General features: G+C 45.9%; 1 protein-coding gene across 1 annotated transcript; it reads left to right on the forward strand.

Moving 5' to 3' along the window:
- Nucleotides 1-1,742: 1,742 nt before the first annotated feature.
- YARS2 (tyrosyl-tRNA synthetase 2) lies at nt 1,743-10,209 on the forward strand. Its single transcript, XM_054034346.1, has 5 exons — nt 1,743-2,552; nt 4,811-4,978; nt 5,379-5,534; nt 6,399-6,569; nt 8,261-10,209. Exons 1-5 carry the CDS (start codon nt 1,771-1,773, stop codon nt 8,418-8,420), a joined length of 1,437 nt encoding a protein of 478 aa, XP_053890321.1. The 5' UTR covers nt 1,743-1,770; the 3' UTR covers nt 8,421-10,209.
- The last annotated feature ends 6,311 nt before the right edge of the window (nt 10,210-16,520 follow it).

Consider the following 16,520-nt stretch of genomic DNA (forward strand, 5'->3'; position numbering starts at 1 on the left):
CGTGTTTTTTTTTAACGTGTTTTTTTTTTTAAGTCATCCCTGTCGGGGCCCTGTCGAAACTGTTCGAATCGGGCCCCGCACTTCCTAAAGCCGGCCCTGCTCAAATGTATCGTTTTATGTTGGTAAAGAATTTCACCTGCCACTCAAGGTACTTATAGAGACAGAGTCTGCAACCCCTCTGCCCTTTTCTAGGCATCAATTTAGCTAAGTACTTAATTTTAATCACTTCAATGAAGTCACTCACAAATGTTAAACTAAGCACATGCTTAAGTGCTTTGCTGAACCAGATCCATGCCATTTTGGTTACATATGGTCCAGTGGAAAAAAAAAAAAAACCTCTAGTTTCTCTTCTTCTATCCGGAGTAGAGAGTCTCATCTTGGGAAGTTTCATACTAGCAGCCGTGTTAGTCTGTATCCGCAAAAAGAAGAACAGGAGTACTTGTGGCACCTTAGAGACTAACAAATTTATTAGAGCATAAGCTAAGTGGGCTGTAGTTCACGAAAGCTTATGCTCTAATTGTAGGGACGCATAGCTCCCGAATCGCCAGCCCATGGGCACGGCAAACTGCTCCCATGGCTACGAGGCAGGAGTGACCTTCAATCCTGCGTTTGTGTTTGGGAAACTTATTTGGCTGATTTGATTGTACCCTCGCAGCTGGTGTTCACGCGCTCAAGAGAGGGGTTTGTTATCTTATGTGCATGTATACTGCCTGGCTTTTCTATGCGCAAGATTTGTATCAGTGAGAAGCGTTGTAAGCAGGGAAGTGTAAAGAATAAAAGCCCCAGGAAAAGTTCCTGGAGGTAGAGGGGCTTTTCGGCTACCACAGACCTGGCGTTCTGTTTCCTTTCCTGCGTCGTCACCACACTAATAAATTTGTTAGTCTCTAAGGTGCCACAAGTACTCCTGTTCTTCATCTTGGGAAGGTTCAGCCAGAACTTGTTCCCCAATAACGGCAGCCAAATCAGATTGTGGTGTCATTGAACCCAAATGTTAAGACCAAGAAGCACGCGGGGGGGGGGGGGGGGGGGGGGGAAGGTAAGTGTTTAAAACGACAGTCATTTTAACGTATGTAACTAACAACAACTGGGGCTTGAGGAATGACATTGCCCAGGGAGCTACCCTGTTTCCCCGAAAATAAGACAGTGTCTTATATTAATTTTTGCTCCCAAAGATGCGCTAGGTCTTATTTTCAGGGGATGTCTTATTTTTCAGAAATGAAAAATGCCTTATTATCGGTGGATGCCTTATTATCGGGGAGGTCTTATTATCGGGGGGATGCCTTATATTACAACGAGAGGCAAAACTGTAAGTAGGCCTTATTTTCGGAAGATGTCTTATTTTCGGGGAAACAGGGTAGTCCTGAAAAGAGGAGCCCTTTGTGCGGGCCTGATGGCCACAAGGGTTGAGTTGATCACGCCAGGAGGCCAGGAGGCGTTGCAGACCCCAGCTGGCGCACGGACTCATTCTTTGACAAGGGAATTTTTTTCTGGCTCGAGGGCAGCGTGCGCGCGCCACTTTCCCCGCGCAGAACCCTGGTTTCAGTGGGGGCGGGGCGAGGAACGGCGGGACGCTGAATACGGGGAGGGGGACGGGGCGGGGGCTGCTGTACGCTTCTCTTACGCAGAGGCCAGGCTCCCCACAGGGCAGAAGGGGCGGGGCCTAGGGAACCCGGCCCCTCGGCTGTGCCTGTTCCCGCGACAATCCGGGAGGAGCCCACCCCTACTAAGCCTCTTATCCCAGCGTCCCTCGCGCCGCCCTTCCCAGCCAAGATGGCGGCGCCCATGATCATGCGAGTCGGGTGCCGCCGTGTCGCGGGTCTTTGCGGGGGCCTCTCCCGGCGGATCCATCACCAGCCGCAGCGGGCTCCGGGCGCCAAGGGGCTGCTGGCGGCGCAGTGCGAGCGGGGCCTGTTCCAGGAGGTGTTCCCGGCGCAGAGCGCGGAGGAAGGGCTGCCCGCCCTGCTGGAGCCGGGCCAGCCCCCGCAGACCGTTTACTGTGGCTTCGACGCCACGGCCGACTCGCTGCACGTCGGCCACCTGCTGACCGTTATGGGCCTGCTGCACTTTCAGCGCGCGGGGCACAACGTCATCGCCCTGGTAGGCGGGGCCACCGCCCGCCTGGGCGACCCGAGCGGCCGCACTAAGGAGCGCGAGCCGCTGTCGGAGGAGCTCGCGCGGGAACACGCGCTAGGCCTGCGCGAGGGGCTGCGGAGGCTCTTCGACAACCACCGCCTGGTGTTCTGGCCCGCGGCGGGCGGCGCGCGGTTGGGCGAGGTGATGCTGCAGGACAACGCGTGGTGGCTGGGGCGCGAGCCGGTGGTGGGCTTCCTCTGCGGGGTCGGGGGGCGCCTGCGCATGGGCACCCTGCTCAGCAGGCAGAGCTGCCAGGCTCGGCTCCGCAGCGCCGAGGGCATGAGCCTGGCTGAGTTCCTCTACCCGGCCCTGCAGGCCTACGACTTCCTGCACCTGCACCGACACCACGGCTGTCGCATCCAGCTCGGGGGAGCCGACCAGATGGGCAACATCATGTCCGGATATGAGCTTGTCACCAAGTACGGGCAGCAGGACAAGGGGGCAACCGGGCTGCACCAGTGGGCTCTGGCTTAATCTGTCATACGGATGGGCAGCCCCTGAGAGATGCTTCATCTCATCAGGATTGGCAACCCCTGAGGTGCCAGCAAGAGCTGCACCACCATAGCCATCAGCTTCATTTCTCATAGGGATGGCTGCCTGAGAGATGATAGCCCAGCCTGCCAGGTGCCATCATGGGCTACAGTAGTATGGCCAACCACTTCATCTCATTGGGCTGGGTAGCCCTTGATAGATGTCAACATGAGCTGCATCACCATGGCCTCACACTTCATCTCTCACAGAGATGGGCAGCCTCAGAGAGACCACATATCCCAAATTGCCAGGGGCTGCAGAAGCATGGCTGACTGCTTCCTCTCATAGGTCTGGGCACTGGAAGTCCCTGAGAGATGATGGGTCCTAGCCTGCTAGGTGTCATCTTGTGCTGAGTGGCCTGAGGCACCTAGCAGGTTGGGACCTGCCCTCTTAAAAGCAAGGAGGTGACTATGCCAGGTTCAAGCCTGTTGCTTCACACATGCTAATCCACAAGTATGCCAGTGATGAGGGTGATATTAAAACACTGAAGGAGTCAAACTTTTTCCTTTATTGTTTCTCAAGTAATGCAAGGAACTCAGGATGGCCAAGTTCAAGTATTCAAAAATGAGTCAGGCCTCAAATAGTTAATATTGGCTTAAATTAAAAAAAAAAAAGACAGTGGGTATTATTTGTCTGCTGATTTTTCAGCCTTTAGGAACACACGGGTCACGCTTTCAAGTTTTTCCTTGTAACCAGGAGGGCTAGAAATTTTTTATTATTTTTTAAATGAAAGCCGAGAGTCTCACGCTCATTTGTCTCCAGCATCTGGGGCTTTAAATAAAATACACCTCTACCCTGATATAACGCTGTCCTCAGGAGCCAAAAAATCTTACCGTGTTATAGGTGAAACCGCGTTATATCGAACTTTGATCTGCCAGAGTGCGCAGCCGCCCCCCCTCCCCCAGAGCACTGCTTTACTGCATTATATCCGGTCGCATTGTATCTGGGTAGATCAGGGTGTATCCGATATGAAACTCGATAAAATTGTAACGCTAAAGTGGTCAATATTTTCCAAAATTTCAACAAGTTTTCCACCAAATGAAATTTTTTTTACACAGGGCTTTGGAGCTGTGCTTCGGCTCCACTCCAGCTCCAGGCAAAAACCTTCAGCTCCATTGCTCTGGAGCTGCTCCACACTCCAGCTCTGGGCTCCGCTCCAAAGCCCTGTTTTTTCATATCTCTAATATATAAGTAGACACAGCTCTTGGGTGCCTAGGTGACAGTACAATCCTCCATTGTCAGGTTGCCTGAGGTATAGCGACTTTGAGGGAGCAGCATTGAAATGCTTGCTCAGACTTTTTTTTTTTTAAAAGTTACAATCCATAATAAAAGACCAGGAGGCACTTACGTTCAGTAATTGCTATCTGCATCATGGCAACAACTAGCCTGTTAAAAGAAGATGCCTCTAAACATTTCTGACTGTTTCCAAGGTATAAGATTGTTCGTGAGATTTATAGCAGCATCCATTGCAATAGATAAGTGGAAGTAGAGGAGAAAAGGCTGCTGAAAAATGCTTTTAAGGAACAACTGCAGATACCAATGGTGGTGGGGTGTTGCTGCTGTACTAATAAGTGAAATGGAGACAGAGTGCTTGGTCTAGCCTTTCTTGGTAGTTGACATGGAAATTAAGCACTTCTCAAAAAGCTAGACCACATTCAAAGTTATTGTGCAAGTTATGTTGAACATAGAATAACATCTACAAGACATTATACATCAAAATTGACATTCGGTGCATCTTAATGCAGTATTCTGAACCAGATGCTTCAGAAGAACCTGCCAAAAACCCTGTTATGGAATAACCTGCCAACAGAGAAAGTTTCTTCCTAACCTCTTATTAGCTGCTAGTTGTCTTATACCCTGAAACTTGAGGTTTATAAATCACTTCTAATTTTTTAAAAACCTAAGTGGATAGTCTCATTATTACATATACAATTGTAGCTTATTTTGTATCCCACCAATATTGTTGCCTCAAACATTTAGTGGCAATGAGTTCACAAGACACTTTTTAAAAATGTATTTTAGTATCATCTAATTACTTTGTGAAAGGCTTAGAAGCAGCTCAGAAGAACCAGTAGTTCCAAGTACAAGTTACATTTAAGCTTACCAAGCAATGTGATCTTAATGCATTGTGATTCTTTCCCCACAGAGTGACGGGAGACGATGTGTTTGGAATCACCGTGCCTCTTATTACCAGTACCACTGGAGATAAATTGGGAAAATCTGCTGGTAATGCAGTTTGGCTAAACAGAGATAAGACCTCTCCATTTGAACTGTATCAGTTTTTTGTTAGACAGCCAGATAGCACGGTTGAAAGGCAAGTAGTTCTTCTTAAACCTCACTTTTCACAAAATTTGCTCCAGAAAACTATATAACAGCAGCACTGAAAATGTGCTTATGTTTTATACAGACAGATACAGTATGAGATCATGCAGTAAGATGAATTTCCACTATCATCATGCCAGTTATTCTTTTGAAAATGAGTCTTTATTGGTTAAATAACATACATCAGATGACTAAATGTACATGACATTAGCACTTCATGGTTAGTCCTAACTTTGCAAACAGAAATAAAGGTTTGAAAAAGAATATCTAAAATCTGGATATTTTAAAATTACATCATTTTAACACAGGGAATTAAGTTTGCATGGCAGAGAGAAAGGAAGTCTAATATACAGACCAATGTAGAGATCAAATAATTCCCTCCCTGCCCTTAGGTACCTGAAACTCTTCACTTTCATTCCTCTTCCGGAGATTGAGCACATGATGGAAATGCATGCTAAAGAACCTGAAAAGCGGGGACCTCAAAAACGACTTGCTGCAGAAGTAACTAAGCTTGTTCATGGAAAAGAAGGTCTGGAATCTGCTAAAAGGTAAAATTTGACTAATTAATCTGTCCAATTTCAGGCTTATTTAGGAGGAGTGACCAGAGGGAGGGGAGATACTATGTGACTAGTTCATGAATAGGGCTCTGTGTCTATCACGGAGGTCACAGAAGTCACGGATTCCGTGACTTCCTGCAACCCTGTGACTTCTGCAGCGGCCAGTGTGGCTGACCCCAGGGCCACCTGAGCAGCTGGCCCTGGGGTCAGCCACACTGGCCACTGCTAGAGCGGCTCTGCAGCCAGCTGCACCAGCCACTGCTGGAGCGGCCCGGGGCCAGCCACATTGGCCACTGCTCTGGTATCTCCAGGCAGCTGGCCCCAGGGACCGCCCAAACAGCGGCTGATGTGGCTGGCCCTGGGGGCGGCGGGAGCCGCCACAGCTTCATGGCTCCCAGCAGCTGGCCCCAGGCAGCTGGAGCAGCAGCTGGCCCACCAGGGCGCTCCCCTGCCAGCTGGTGCCACAGGTCCTCCAGACTCTCTCTCTCTCTCTCTCTCTCTCTCCCCCCCCCCCCCCAAGATTCAATTGGGGTATTTATGGTATGGGCCGTGACTTTTTTGTTTCTTGCCTGTCCATGACTTTTACTAAAAATACCCGTGATTAAATCGTAGCCTTATTCATGAACAGTTGAGTGGGGGAAGGGAGGGCAACAAAATGGAGAGGTATCTGTCATGTAATTCTGCAGACACTGTTATACTTGAGTGGGAATGACAAGGTTTGATGGGTTTCAGTTTAGGTTTTTTTTATTATTATTTTATGCAGGAAGGTAGGCTACTATGGTAAAAAGATGAGTTTGGGGAGAAAAACATAAAACAGGAGAACCCTATTTGGTTAACCATATTTTTATTTTTTAGATGTACAAAAGCACTGTATTACAGCAGTGTGGAGGCACTGGAGGCTATGTCTGACCAAGAATTACAGGAACTCTTCAGAGAAGCTCCATTTGCTGAATTGATGCTTGAACCTGGAATGAGTGTACTTGACCTGTGTCACAAAGCAAATGCCATTCCAGATGGACCTAGTGGGTATGTTCCATTTGTATTCTTTAATACCTCTTTGTTATATGAGCTACAGTTGTACACTTCCAGCAATTCACTTCAAACAGAAGGTCTGCTTTGTTCAGTCCTCAGTTATATCAAAACAACTAGTAGTCATCCATCTGAGAAATCAATTAGTGAGGCATTGATGATCTGCCTACCAATACTATAAACTGAGGTGGGAGAAAATCTAGTGTGTTGAACAACTTCTACACCTATGCTTGATTTATAAGTTAAAGTGAAGTAATTCAATAGGTCTGAACTGTGTTGCTAAAATATCTTCACACACTATTGATCCAAGTTGTAGAATGTTGCTATCTGCTAAATTTCATTAAGTAACTAAGTCTGGTATGCTTTTACTGTGCACCAGTACATAAAGTTCTAAAGGAATGACACATGAATTCCAAATGCACTAAAAAGTAAAAAAGCCATCAAGAGTATTGATTGGCTAGAGCAAAATATTGAGAAGTGAATTTATTGCTGGTGCAATGCACCAAATTAAGAGCCATGAATAATGAAGGGTACATAAGAAAGGCCATACTGGGTTGAACCAGTGGTCCATCTAGCCCAGTATCCTGTTTTCCAACAGTGACCAATGTCAGGTGCTTCAGAGGGAATAAACAGAACAGGTAGTCATCAAGTGACCCATCTCTTCTTGCCCATTCCCAGCTTCTGAGAAACAAAGGCTAGACAAACAGAGGGAAACCAGCGCTGCCCGTCCTGGCTAATAGCCATTGATGGACCTATCCTCCATGAATGTATCTAGTTCTTTTTTGAACCCTGGTATAGTCTTGGCCTTACCAACATCTTCTGGCAAGGTGTTCCAAAGGTTGACTGTGTGTTGTATGAAGAAATACTTCCATTTGTTTGTTTTACACATGCTGCCTATTAATTTCATTTGATCCCTAGCCTAGTTCGTGTTATGAGGAGTAAATAGCACTTCCCTATTTAGTTTTTTCCATACCTGTCATGATTTATATTCCCCATAGTCATCTTTTCCAAGCTGAAAAGTCCCAGTCTTATTAATCCCCCTCATATGGAAGCCATTCCAAACCCCTAATAATTTTTGTTGCCCTTTTCTATACCTTTTTCAATTTCAATATATCTTTTTGAGATGAGGCCCCCAGGTCTGCATGCAGTATTCAAGATGTGGGCATACCATAGATTTATATAGAGGCAATATGATACTTTGTCTTGCTATCTATCCATTCCTAATGATTCTCAACATCCTGTTAGCTTTTTTGACTGGTGCTGCACATTGACCGGATGTTTCAGACAACTATCCACTATTCAGAGATCTTTCCTGAGTGGTAATAGCTAATTTAGACCCCATCATTTTATACGTATAGTTGTGTGTGTGTGTGTGTATATATATATATATAAAGACCGCAGTGGAGTCAGTTTCCTCTTTTACCTCACCTCTCAACAAAGGCATCATATCGCCAGAGTGGGGGATGGGTGTGTCCTTTAGGAACATGACTGATACCAGTTAGTGTTGACCTGAAATGAAACTTGAATAAGTGACCTAGAGGCAACTGGCTTCATATTCCAGTATGAACTGCCCAAGTTGTCCAGTCTCCTACACCAAAATTAATACAGTAACTTTTTTCTAAACTGAATGTTTGAGAGTTAGCAACAATCAATCAGTTTCATCTTGCAATTACTACTTTTGTTTCAAGGTACCGGAAGATTACAGATGGTGGAGTCTCTATAAACTACATTCAAGTAACTAATCCTGAAACTGTTCTTGTTATTGGGCAACATATCCTCAAGAATGGAGTGTCACTACTTAGGATTGGAAAGAAAAACTTCTATATTATAAAATGGCTGACATTGTGACAAAAGGAAATACCTAATTCAAAGATACACCTTCACACTAAATTTCCCAAAGCCGCTATCTTACCTTGTCCTTTCTATATTGTGTATATTGCACATCTCAAGAACAGCACAACAAGAGCGTACTGTTTGTCTCATTCTTCTCACAGTGAGAGATTCTACCTAATACACCTGGTTCAAATAAAAGCAGCTAAATTTATGAAGATGGATAATTTTGTATTTTAATTTTGACAGTGTTAATAAATCTGAGAGGTTTGTTACATACTATGAGTCATGGAGTGAAGAATACAGTAAAGAAACTCAGAGCAAATTATTCCAACTAGTCTACCCCAGAATTCCTTTAGGGCTAGAGCAGTCGTCATTCCCATAATCAGTCCTCCAAAACAGAATTCTCAATGCAATAAATACGTCCCAGAAGGCAATCTACTCATTTGCCATCAGGGTTATAAAAAACTCATTTATTCCCTGCCCCCTCCAGAAAAGACGTGCTTTGTGTTCTAGGTTGAGACTTTCATGTTTTTGAATAGTAACAGAATTTGAAAGTTTAAACACTGGGCTCTCATTTCAACCAGTGCAAATCAACTTTTATCCAAAAAGGTGAGCTGTGGAGAGATGAAGCTTAATGTTTCCTGATGGGCAGAACAGCAAGTTACAGACATGTTTAGAAGCCTAAACTCATGGAGGCTTTGGTGATTGGAGGAAGAGGTGTGGGTACAGGATAGAATGAAATGTCATCAGATGTTGGATTTGCTTAATTAGTCTTGCTTTACCACCTGCAACTCCTGGGCCTTCTAGCCTCTTGTATAGGAGTTATCCCACTGGAGAAATTACACAGGTTCCTACTGCTACTTTCCTGGAACAAGTGTAAAGAGGATATGCATAAGAACATAAAAATACCAATTTATGAAGGTAGTTTCCCTCAAGGGCAGCCAGAGGTCATGTACGTAATAGTGGATCTGTCTGGATCTCAAGATGCTGATGAAAACCACTGTGAGGCTGCTGAGCGTGACCCAGGGAACATGGGCTAGAATTTCTCATTCCATTGATCATCAACCTATTGGAAGTGAGAGCTATCAGAGTCCTCCTGCAGAAGGAGCAATCCTTGGCCAAGCTGACTTCACTCTGACAGAGCAGCCTACGTAAATTGGTACGGTGAAATGAACTCAAGCTTGAAGACAAGAGAGATCCTTTCCTGGGCAGATATGGCTTTCATCAGGCAAGTTACATAAGAGATCCAACATAAAAGCAGACTGGCTGAGCCTTATAGTTCCTGAGCCTCTAGTTGTTGCAGTGCAAATAAGCAAGCTGTCAGAACAAGTGACTTTTTGGACCGCCTAAATTAGACTCTTCAGATACAGACACCATACAAGACTTCTGCACAGAAGCAGCAGCCTAGCTATTCCACATGACAAATGCCCATAACCAAACCAAAGTACCTTCCCTCCAATTCATCTACTAATAACATTGATAAGAAAAAGGGAGGATGTAACATAAATCAAGACGCTGTAATGCAAAGACCCAGAACTCTGTGACCACGAAATACTTTTCATTCCCAACCTATTTCCGCTGAGTTTGTGTAGTTTGTCAACCAAGGGAGAGCCATTGGAGTAGGCTGGGCTGTCTGAAGCAGGACTGGGATCCTGTGACTGCTGTAGGACCTGCTGCCTTAATAGAAGGAGCAGGTAAAATGTACTTTTGTGGTGGGTGGGAGTGGGTAGGCAAAAATAACTGTTTTCCTGCTAGTTACTGCACTCTCTCATCAGTTTGTCAAATAAAATTTCAGCAGTGTGAAGCAATTTTTTTTTTTAAATAAAAGTTTTAGTACTTAAATTTCAACAAGGGATAGATTTGATGTCTGTTATAATAAAATTTTCACAGGATTTAGGCAAGATTTTTTATTGTTTTAGTGATAAAATGGTTTGAATTCTAAGTTTTATTTATATATTTAAAAAAACCAACTGTAGTGTGTGTTTTTTTTTTTTTTTAATAGCATGGGGTAAGCTGTCTCAGGGGATTTGGGGATCTAATGGTTTTGTGGGTGGGAGCGGGCTAACAATGCAGGAGCAGAAGTGGGTATTGCAGGACAGAAGCAGGAGTGGGATTTCTAGATGCTGAAGTCAACTTCAAGCTCCCCCCTGCCCTAGCCTGTAATTAGAGTTGGACTTGTTGGACAACATAGCAGTAACCAAGATATGTAGATCTAGATTGCTTGGAGAACAACAAAACCTTGAAAGTAATCATTGGTGAAGTTTCTTCTGAGTATTTTTGAATGTGCTCCGTAAGTGACAAAACTTGTTGAAAGGTTTTTGCTGTATGCTCGAGACTGCGTGCGCCCCTCCTACAAAGTGCTGCAGGTGGCCTAGCTTAGCACCTTCTTTCCCACCAAGGCCCTTGTCAGATTCAGCCATTCATCTCATAGAGTAGCAATTATTGCATTGTTTTCTAGAAGGTTCAACAACCCAGCCTATGCTTTTGGTTCCCCATTATATGGTTATGAAGTGGATTCTTGTCTTCCGGAACCCATGCAACATGGAAAAGTATAAGAAGCATGCATCGTAATCTAATTGGTTCTCCACTACTGGGGAAAGCTTTAGCGTAAGAAGCAGTTACTGGCAAAAAGTCAGTCACGTACTTGCAGCAAAAACAGTGAATTCAGTAGTAGTATGAGAAAAATGTCATTCTGAGTCCAAACAGACAAAGACGAGATGGGTCTCTGCTATACGGAGCCCTCAAAGAGCACAATATATAGTGCAAGCAGCCTGGATGCAGTGATACAGAGACCCTTTTATACCCCACTCTACCTGAACGTGATAATTGGTAGGCAACTTCTAACCCAGATAGGGTACATCATGATGTTCTAACCTCTCACAAAAAGAAGAACAGGAGTACTTGTGGCACCTTAGAGACTAACAAATTTATTAGAGCATAAGCTTTCGTGGACTACAGCCCACTTCTTCGGGCTGTAGTCCACGAAAGCTTATGCTCTAATAAATTTGTTAGTCTCTAAGGTGCCACAAGTACTCCTGTTCTTCTTTTTGCGGATACAGACTAACACGGCTGCTACTCTGTAACCTCTCACAGGTCATCCATCTGCATTATCTATATAAAAATCTTAACTCGGTTATTTATTATTGTATCAGCTAGGAGTCCCCAGACATGGTCCAAGGCTCCATTGTGCAAGGCACTCTATAAACATTGAACAAAAAAGTTTTCCAATTTTCCTATGTGTATTACATAAATCAATAACACTAGGAAACCAGACATTCTAGTTCTTATATTTTCTTTAGGATAGTCTGGACTTTGGCATTAAAGTCCATGCCATCATTTCAGATTTCAGTTTTATAAATCACTAATTGCCTGCACCTTACCTGTGAGGTTCCTGGAGCAGTTCTAGCCAAATCATTAATCAGACCTTTCCTACACCAAGGATTTGCCCTTGATACTACAAAGTACTCCACGAAGTCAATGTAAGTCTATTTTTCTTCAAGTCTGTCAGTCAATGTCCACGTGCTGGTAGCAAGCATAATAGCAAGGAGAGTCTGAGACCTTTACCCTACTGCATATTGCATGAGGCAAAAGTTGTGCTTTGCACTCAAGAATCATTTCTATGCAAAATCAACACATCCCTTCACGCCTCAAAATGGGAGTCATACCACTGTCATTTTGCCCAAAGCCACATCAGAAAGCAAATAGCACCAAACTTGAGGGCAATAAAGAACTCTAAAATAGACCAGGAAATCACTTTCACTGTTTCCTTCATCTAAATTCTCATGGATTGATGGAAAAGTCAGAATCCAGAATGTAATATAATGGAAATCCAATTTCCTTTCTGGGACTCATCTCATCCTGCCTATATTTTCCTGTGATCAAGTAATCAGATTCTGAGCTATATATATAAAAAAATGAAATTGTTCTACTAATTCAGTGTTTAATATACCTTTAGAAATACTCTTTGAAAGGGCAGAAGCAACAGTAAACACGGGGGCAGGCAGGTTTTTTTGTTTGTACGGGGCCAAGGATTATAGAACCATGGTTTGGTTGTCCTCTAGATACTACCACAATATAAATGTTAATATAATAATGATGGCTGCTATCCCAAGACGAAATGGCCTTCAGTACTTGCACAGAGGAAGCACAGTCAAGATACGGGAATAGGTCAGTCCTAGAAATCAGGTAAAAAGAAGTTTGTACTTGGTTCAGCTACAGAAAAAATTAGATTGCAGGGTTTGAATACAGTAACTCCTCTCTTAACCTTGTAGTTATGTTCCTGAAAAATGTGACTAAGCGAAACTATGTTAAGTTAATCCAATTTCCCCATAAGAATTAATGTAAATAGGGGGGTTAGGTTCCAGGGAATTTTTTTCACCAGACGAAAGACTATTGTATATATACACACATATATACACACAGTATAAGTTTTAAACAAACAATTTCATACTGTACACAGCAATGATGATTGTTAAGCTTGGTTGAGATGGTGAAGTCAGAGGGTGGGATATTTCCCAGGGAATGCCTTACTGCTAAGGCCTGGTCTACACTAGGAGGTTATGTCGAACTTAGCAGCGTTAAATCAAATTAACCCTGCACCCGTCCACACAACAAAGCTATTTAGTTCGACATAGAAGTCTCTTTAAATCGATTTCTGTACTCCTCCCCGACGAGGGGAGGAGCGCTAAATTTGACATGGCCATGTTGAATTAGGGTAGGTGTGGATGGAATTAGACGCTAATAGCTCCGGGAGCTATCCCACAGTGCACCACTCTGTTGGCGCTCTGGACAGCAGTCCGAGCTCAGATGCTCTGACCAGCCACACAGAAAAAGCCCCGGGAAAATTTGAATTCCGTTTCCTGTCTGGCCAGTTTGAATCTCATTTCCTGTTTGGACATCATGGCAAGCTCAGCAGCACTGGCACCGATGCAGAGCTCTCCAGCAGAGGTGACCATGCAATCGCAGAATAGAAAGAGGGCCCCAGCATGGACTGATCGGGAAGTCCTGGATCTGATCGCTGTGTGGGGCGGTGAGTCCGTGCTTTTGGAGCTGCGATCGAAAAAACGGAATGCGAAGATCTACGAGAAGATCTCCAAAGCCATGACGGAGAGAGGATACAGCCGGGATGCAACGCAGTGCTGCGTGAAAATCAAGGACCTGAGACAAGGCTACCAAAAGACCAAAGTGGCAAACGGACGCTCTGGATCCCAGCCCCAGACATGCCGTTTCTACAAGGCACTGCATTCCATTCTAGGTGCGGCCGCAACCACTACCCCCGCCAGTGACCATGGACTCTGACGATGGGGTATTGTCAACGGTCGCTTCCTCTGAGATGTTCGTGGACGGGGAAGATGAGGAAGGAGATGAGAAGGACGAGGCAGTCGACAGCGCATACAACGCTGATTTCCCCGACAGCCAGGATCTCTTAATCACCCTCACGGAGATCCCTTACCAACCCTCCCAAGGCGTTAACCCTGACCCTGAATCAGGGGAAGGATCAGTCAGTAAGTGTTTTAAACATGTAGACATTTATTTTGATCAGAACAGGAATGGAATATTAACAATGGGTTTTTCATGATTACTTTGCCTTAGGCGCTTTACTTTTTAGTCCTTGCCAGTGCAACTACTGCAAAATTGTGTCAATATGTCCGGGGATAGAGCAGAAATCCTCCTGGGACATCTCCATGAAGCTCTCCTGGAGGTAATTTGAAAGCCTTTGCATTAAGTTCCTGGGGAGAGCGGCCTTATTGCGTCCTCCATGGTAGGAAACTTTTCCGCGCCAGGCTAGCAGCAAGTACTCCGGGATCAGTGCCTCGCACAGCATGGCTGCATACGGCCCCGGTTTTTGCTGGCATTCACGCAGCATGCGGTCTTTCTCTGTGTCCGAGATCCTCATCAGAGTGATATCACTCATAGTGACCTGCTTTAAATTAGGGGAATGTTAGTATTGGGACTGATTGCCTGTTCCTTTCCATAACTGTAACCGTCGGTTTACAGCCACGCGGTGGAGGCGGGACAGGGGCAGCATACAGGGATCTTTCCTGGGGACAGCCGCGAAGGCGGTGGGACAGGGGCAGAGTTCATGCTGGCCAGATTGCCAGCAGCAGGAACTGGCCAACGCTAGGGGCACTGCTATAAATTAAGCTTTCAGCAGCCAAAAGTCTACAGCTTACCATGTCCACCTGCTAGCCGAATTCCACTGACCTGCCCTGCTTCTGTGATCTGTACTCCAAGACCCCAGGCACTGAATACGAAGGCCGAAAATTCGACCTTGTCCTGAGTGCGCATGTGATAGATGCTGTGCATGGTCCTGTTCACAGAGAAAGACACAGGACGAGATGTTCTCCGAACTTACGGGCTGCTCCTGAGCCGAGGCGGCACAGCAGACCCAGTGGAGGGAGAACATGTCGCAATACCAGCGATCACACAGAGAACGGGAGGACAGGTGGCGGCAGGAAGACCAGCAGGCAACTCAAACGCTCCTTGGACTAATGAGGGAGCAAACGGACACGCTCCGGCGCCTTGTAGATGTTCTGCAGGACCGGAGGCAGGAGAAGAGAGCCCCGTTGCAGTCTCTCTCTAACCGCCCTCCCCCGCCACAAAGTCCCCCCCCCCCCAAAAGTCCCAAGGAGGGGCGGCAGGGGCCGTGAAAACAGCCACTCCACCCCTGCAGACTGCTCAAGTACCAGACAGTTCTCATTCCCAAAGTTTTGATAAGTCCTTTCCTTCACTCCAAAAGCACCTCACCCAAGCCCCCGTCCCAGTGTCATCCCCTAACTGTGTAGTTGTTAATAAAAAATACGTTTCTGTTCATTACTGTTTCCGTCATGTTCTTTTAGAGGAGAGTGTGTTTGAAGGGGGGAAAAGGGGTTGGTAATTGGAGAGGACAGTCACCTTTACCAGGGTACGGACACAGGGGCAGGTTCAGCAGCAGGTCACACACACATTGCAGTCACTAGGCACCCTGGTCAGTCTGGGAGGTGGTTTTCATGTTCTGTGTCGGGGGGCTATGTGAGTTTGTGGCGGGGGAGGGCGGTTACAGATCTTATGCAGCGGTCCTTAGCCTGGATGACAGAGCCTCGCAGCAGGGGATCTGTAACTGTCCTCCCCCGCCACAAAGTCACATAGACCCCCCAACAGAGTTCCAAAAAGGAAGGGTGGCAGGCTCCGTTAAAACAACCAGTCCACCACTGCGGACCGCTCTAGGAGCGGGAGCCTGTCATTCCTCGAGTGTAGAAGCATCCTTTCCATCACTGCACCCGCTCTCCACCACAGTCTGCGTCCCAGTTTCAACCCTTTACCACGAAATCCTTAATAAAGAAAACAGTGTTAATGAACAAAGTTCCATTTATTTTATTTTTAAAGGTGTGTTGGAAGGGGGGCAATGGGGTGAAGGGGGTATGTAACTGGAGAGGATAGTCAACATTAAGTGGGTAAAGAAACGGCAGGTTCAGCTTCTCTTTAAACAAACTTAATAGTCACAGGTTACCCTGCTCACTGTGGAACCTAGCTTTCAAAGCCTCCCAGATGCACAGCGCATCCCGCTGGGCTCTTCTAATCGCCCTGCTGTCTGGCTGGGCGTAATCAGCAGCCAGGCGATGTGCCTCAACCTCCCACCCCGCCATAAATGTCTCCCCCTTGCTCTCACAGAGATTGTGGAGCACACAGCAAGCTGCAATAACAATGGGGATATTGGTTTCACTGAGATCAGAGCGAGTCAGTAAGCTTCTCCATCTCCCCTTGAGACGTCCAAAAGCACACTCCACTACCATTCTGCACTTGCTCAGTCGGTAGTTGAAGAGTTCTTTTTCACTGTCCAGGGCGCCTGTATAGGGCTTCATGAGCCAGGGCATTAGTGGGTAGGCTGGGTCCCCGAGGATCACTGTAGGCATCTCCACATCCCCAACAGTTATTTTGTGGTCCGGGAAGTAAATACCTTGTTGCAGCCGTCTAAACAGACCAGAGTTCCTGAAAACACGAGCGTCATGAACCTTGCCCGGCCATCCCACGTAGATGTTGGTAAAACGTCCCCTGTGGTCCACCAGTGCTTGCAGCACCATTGAAAAGTAGCCCTTTCTGTTAATGTACTGGCTGGCCTGGTGCTCCGGTCCCAGG

This window comes from Malaclemys terrapin, chromosome 1, assembly GCF_027887155.1.
Source record: "Malaclemys terrapin pileata isolate rMalTer1 chromosome 1, rMalTer1.hap1, whole genome shotgun sequence".
Classification (NCBI taxonomy): domain Eukaryota; kingdom Metazoa; phylum Chordata; order Testudines; family Emydidae; genus Malaclemys; species Malaclemys terrapin.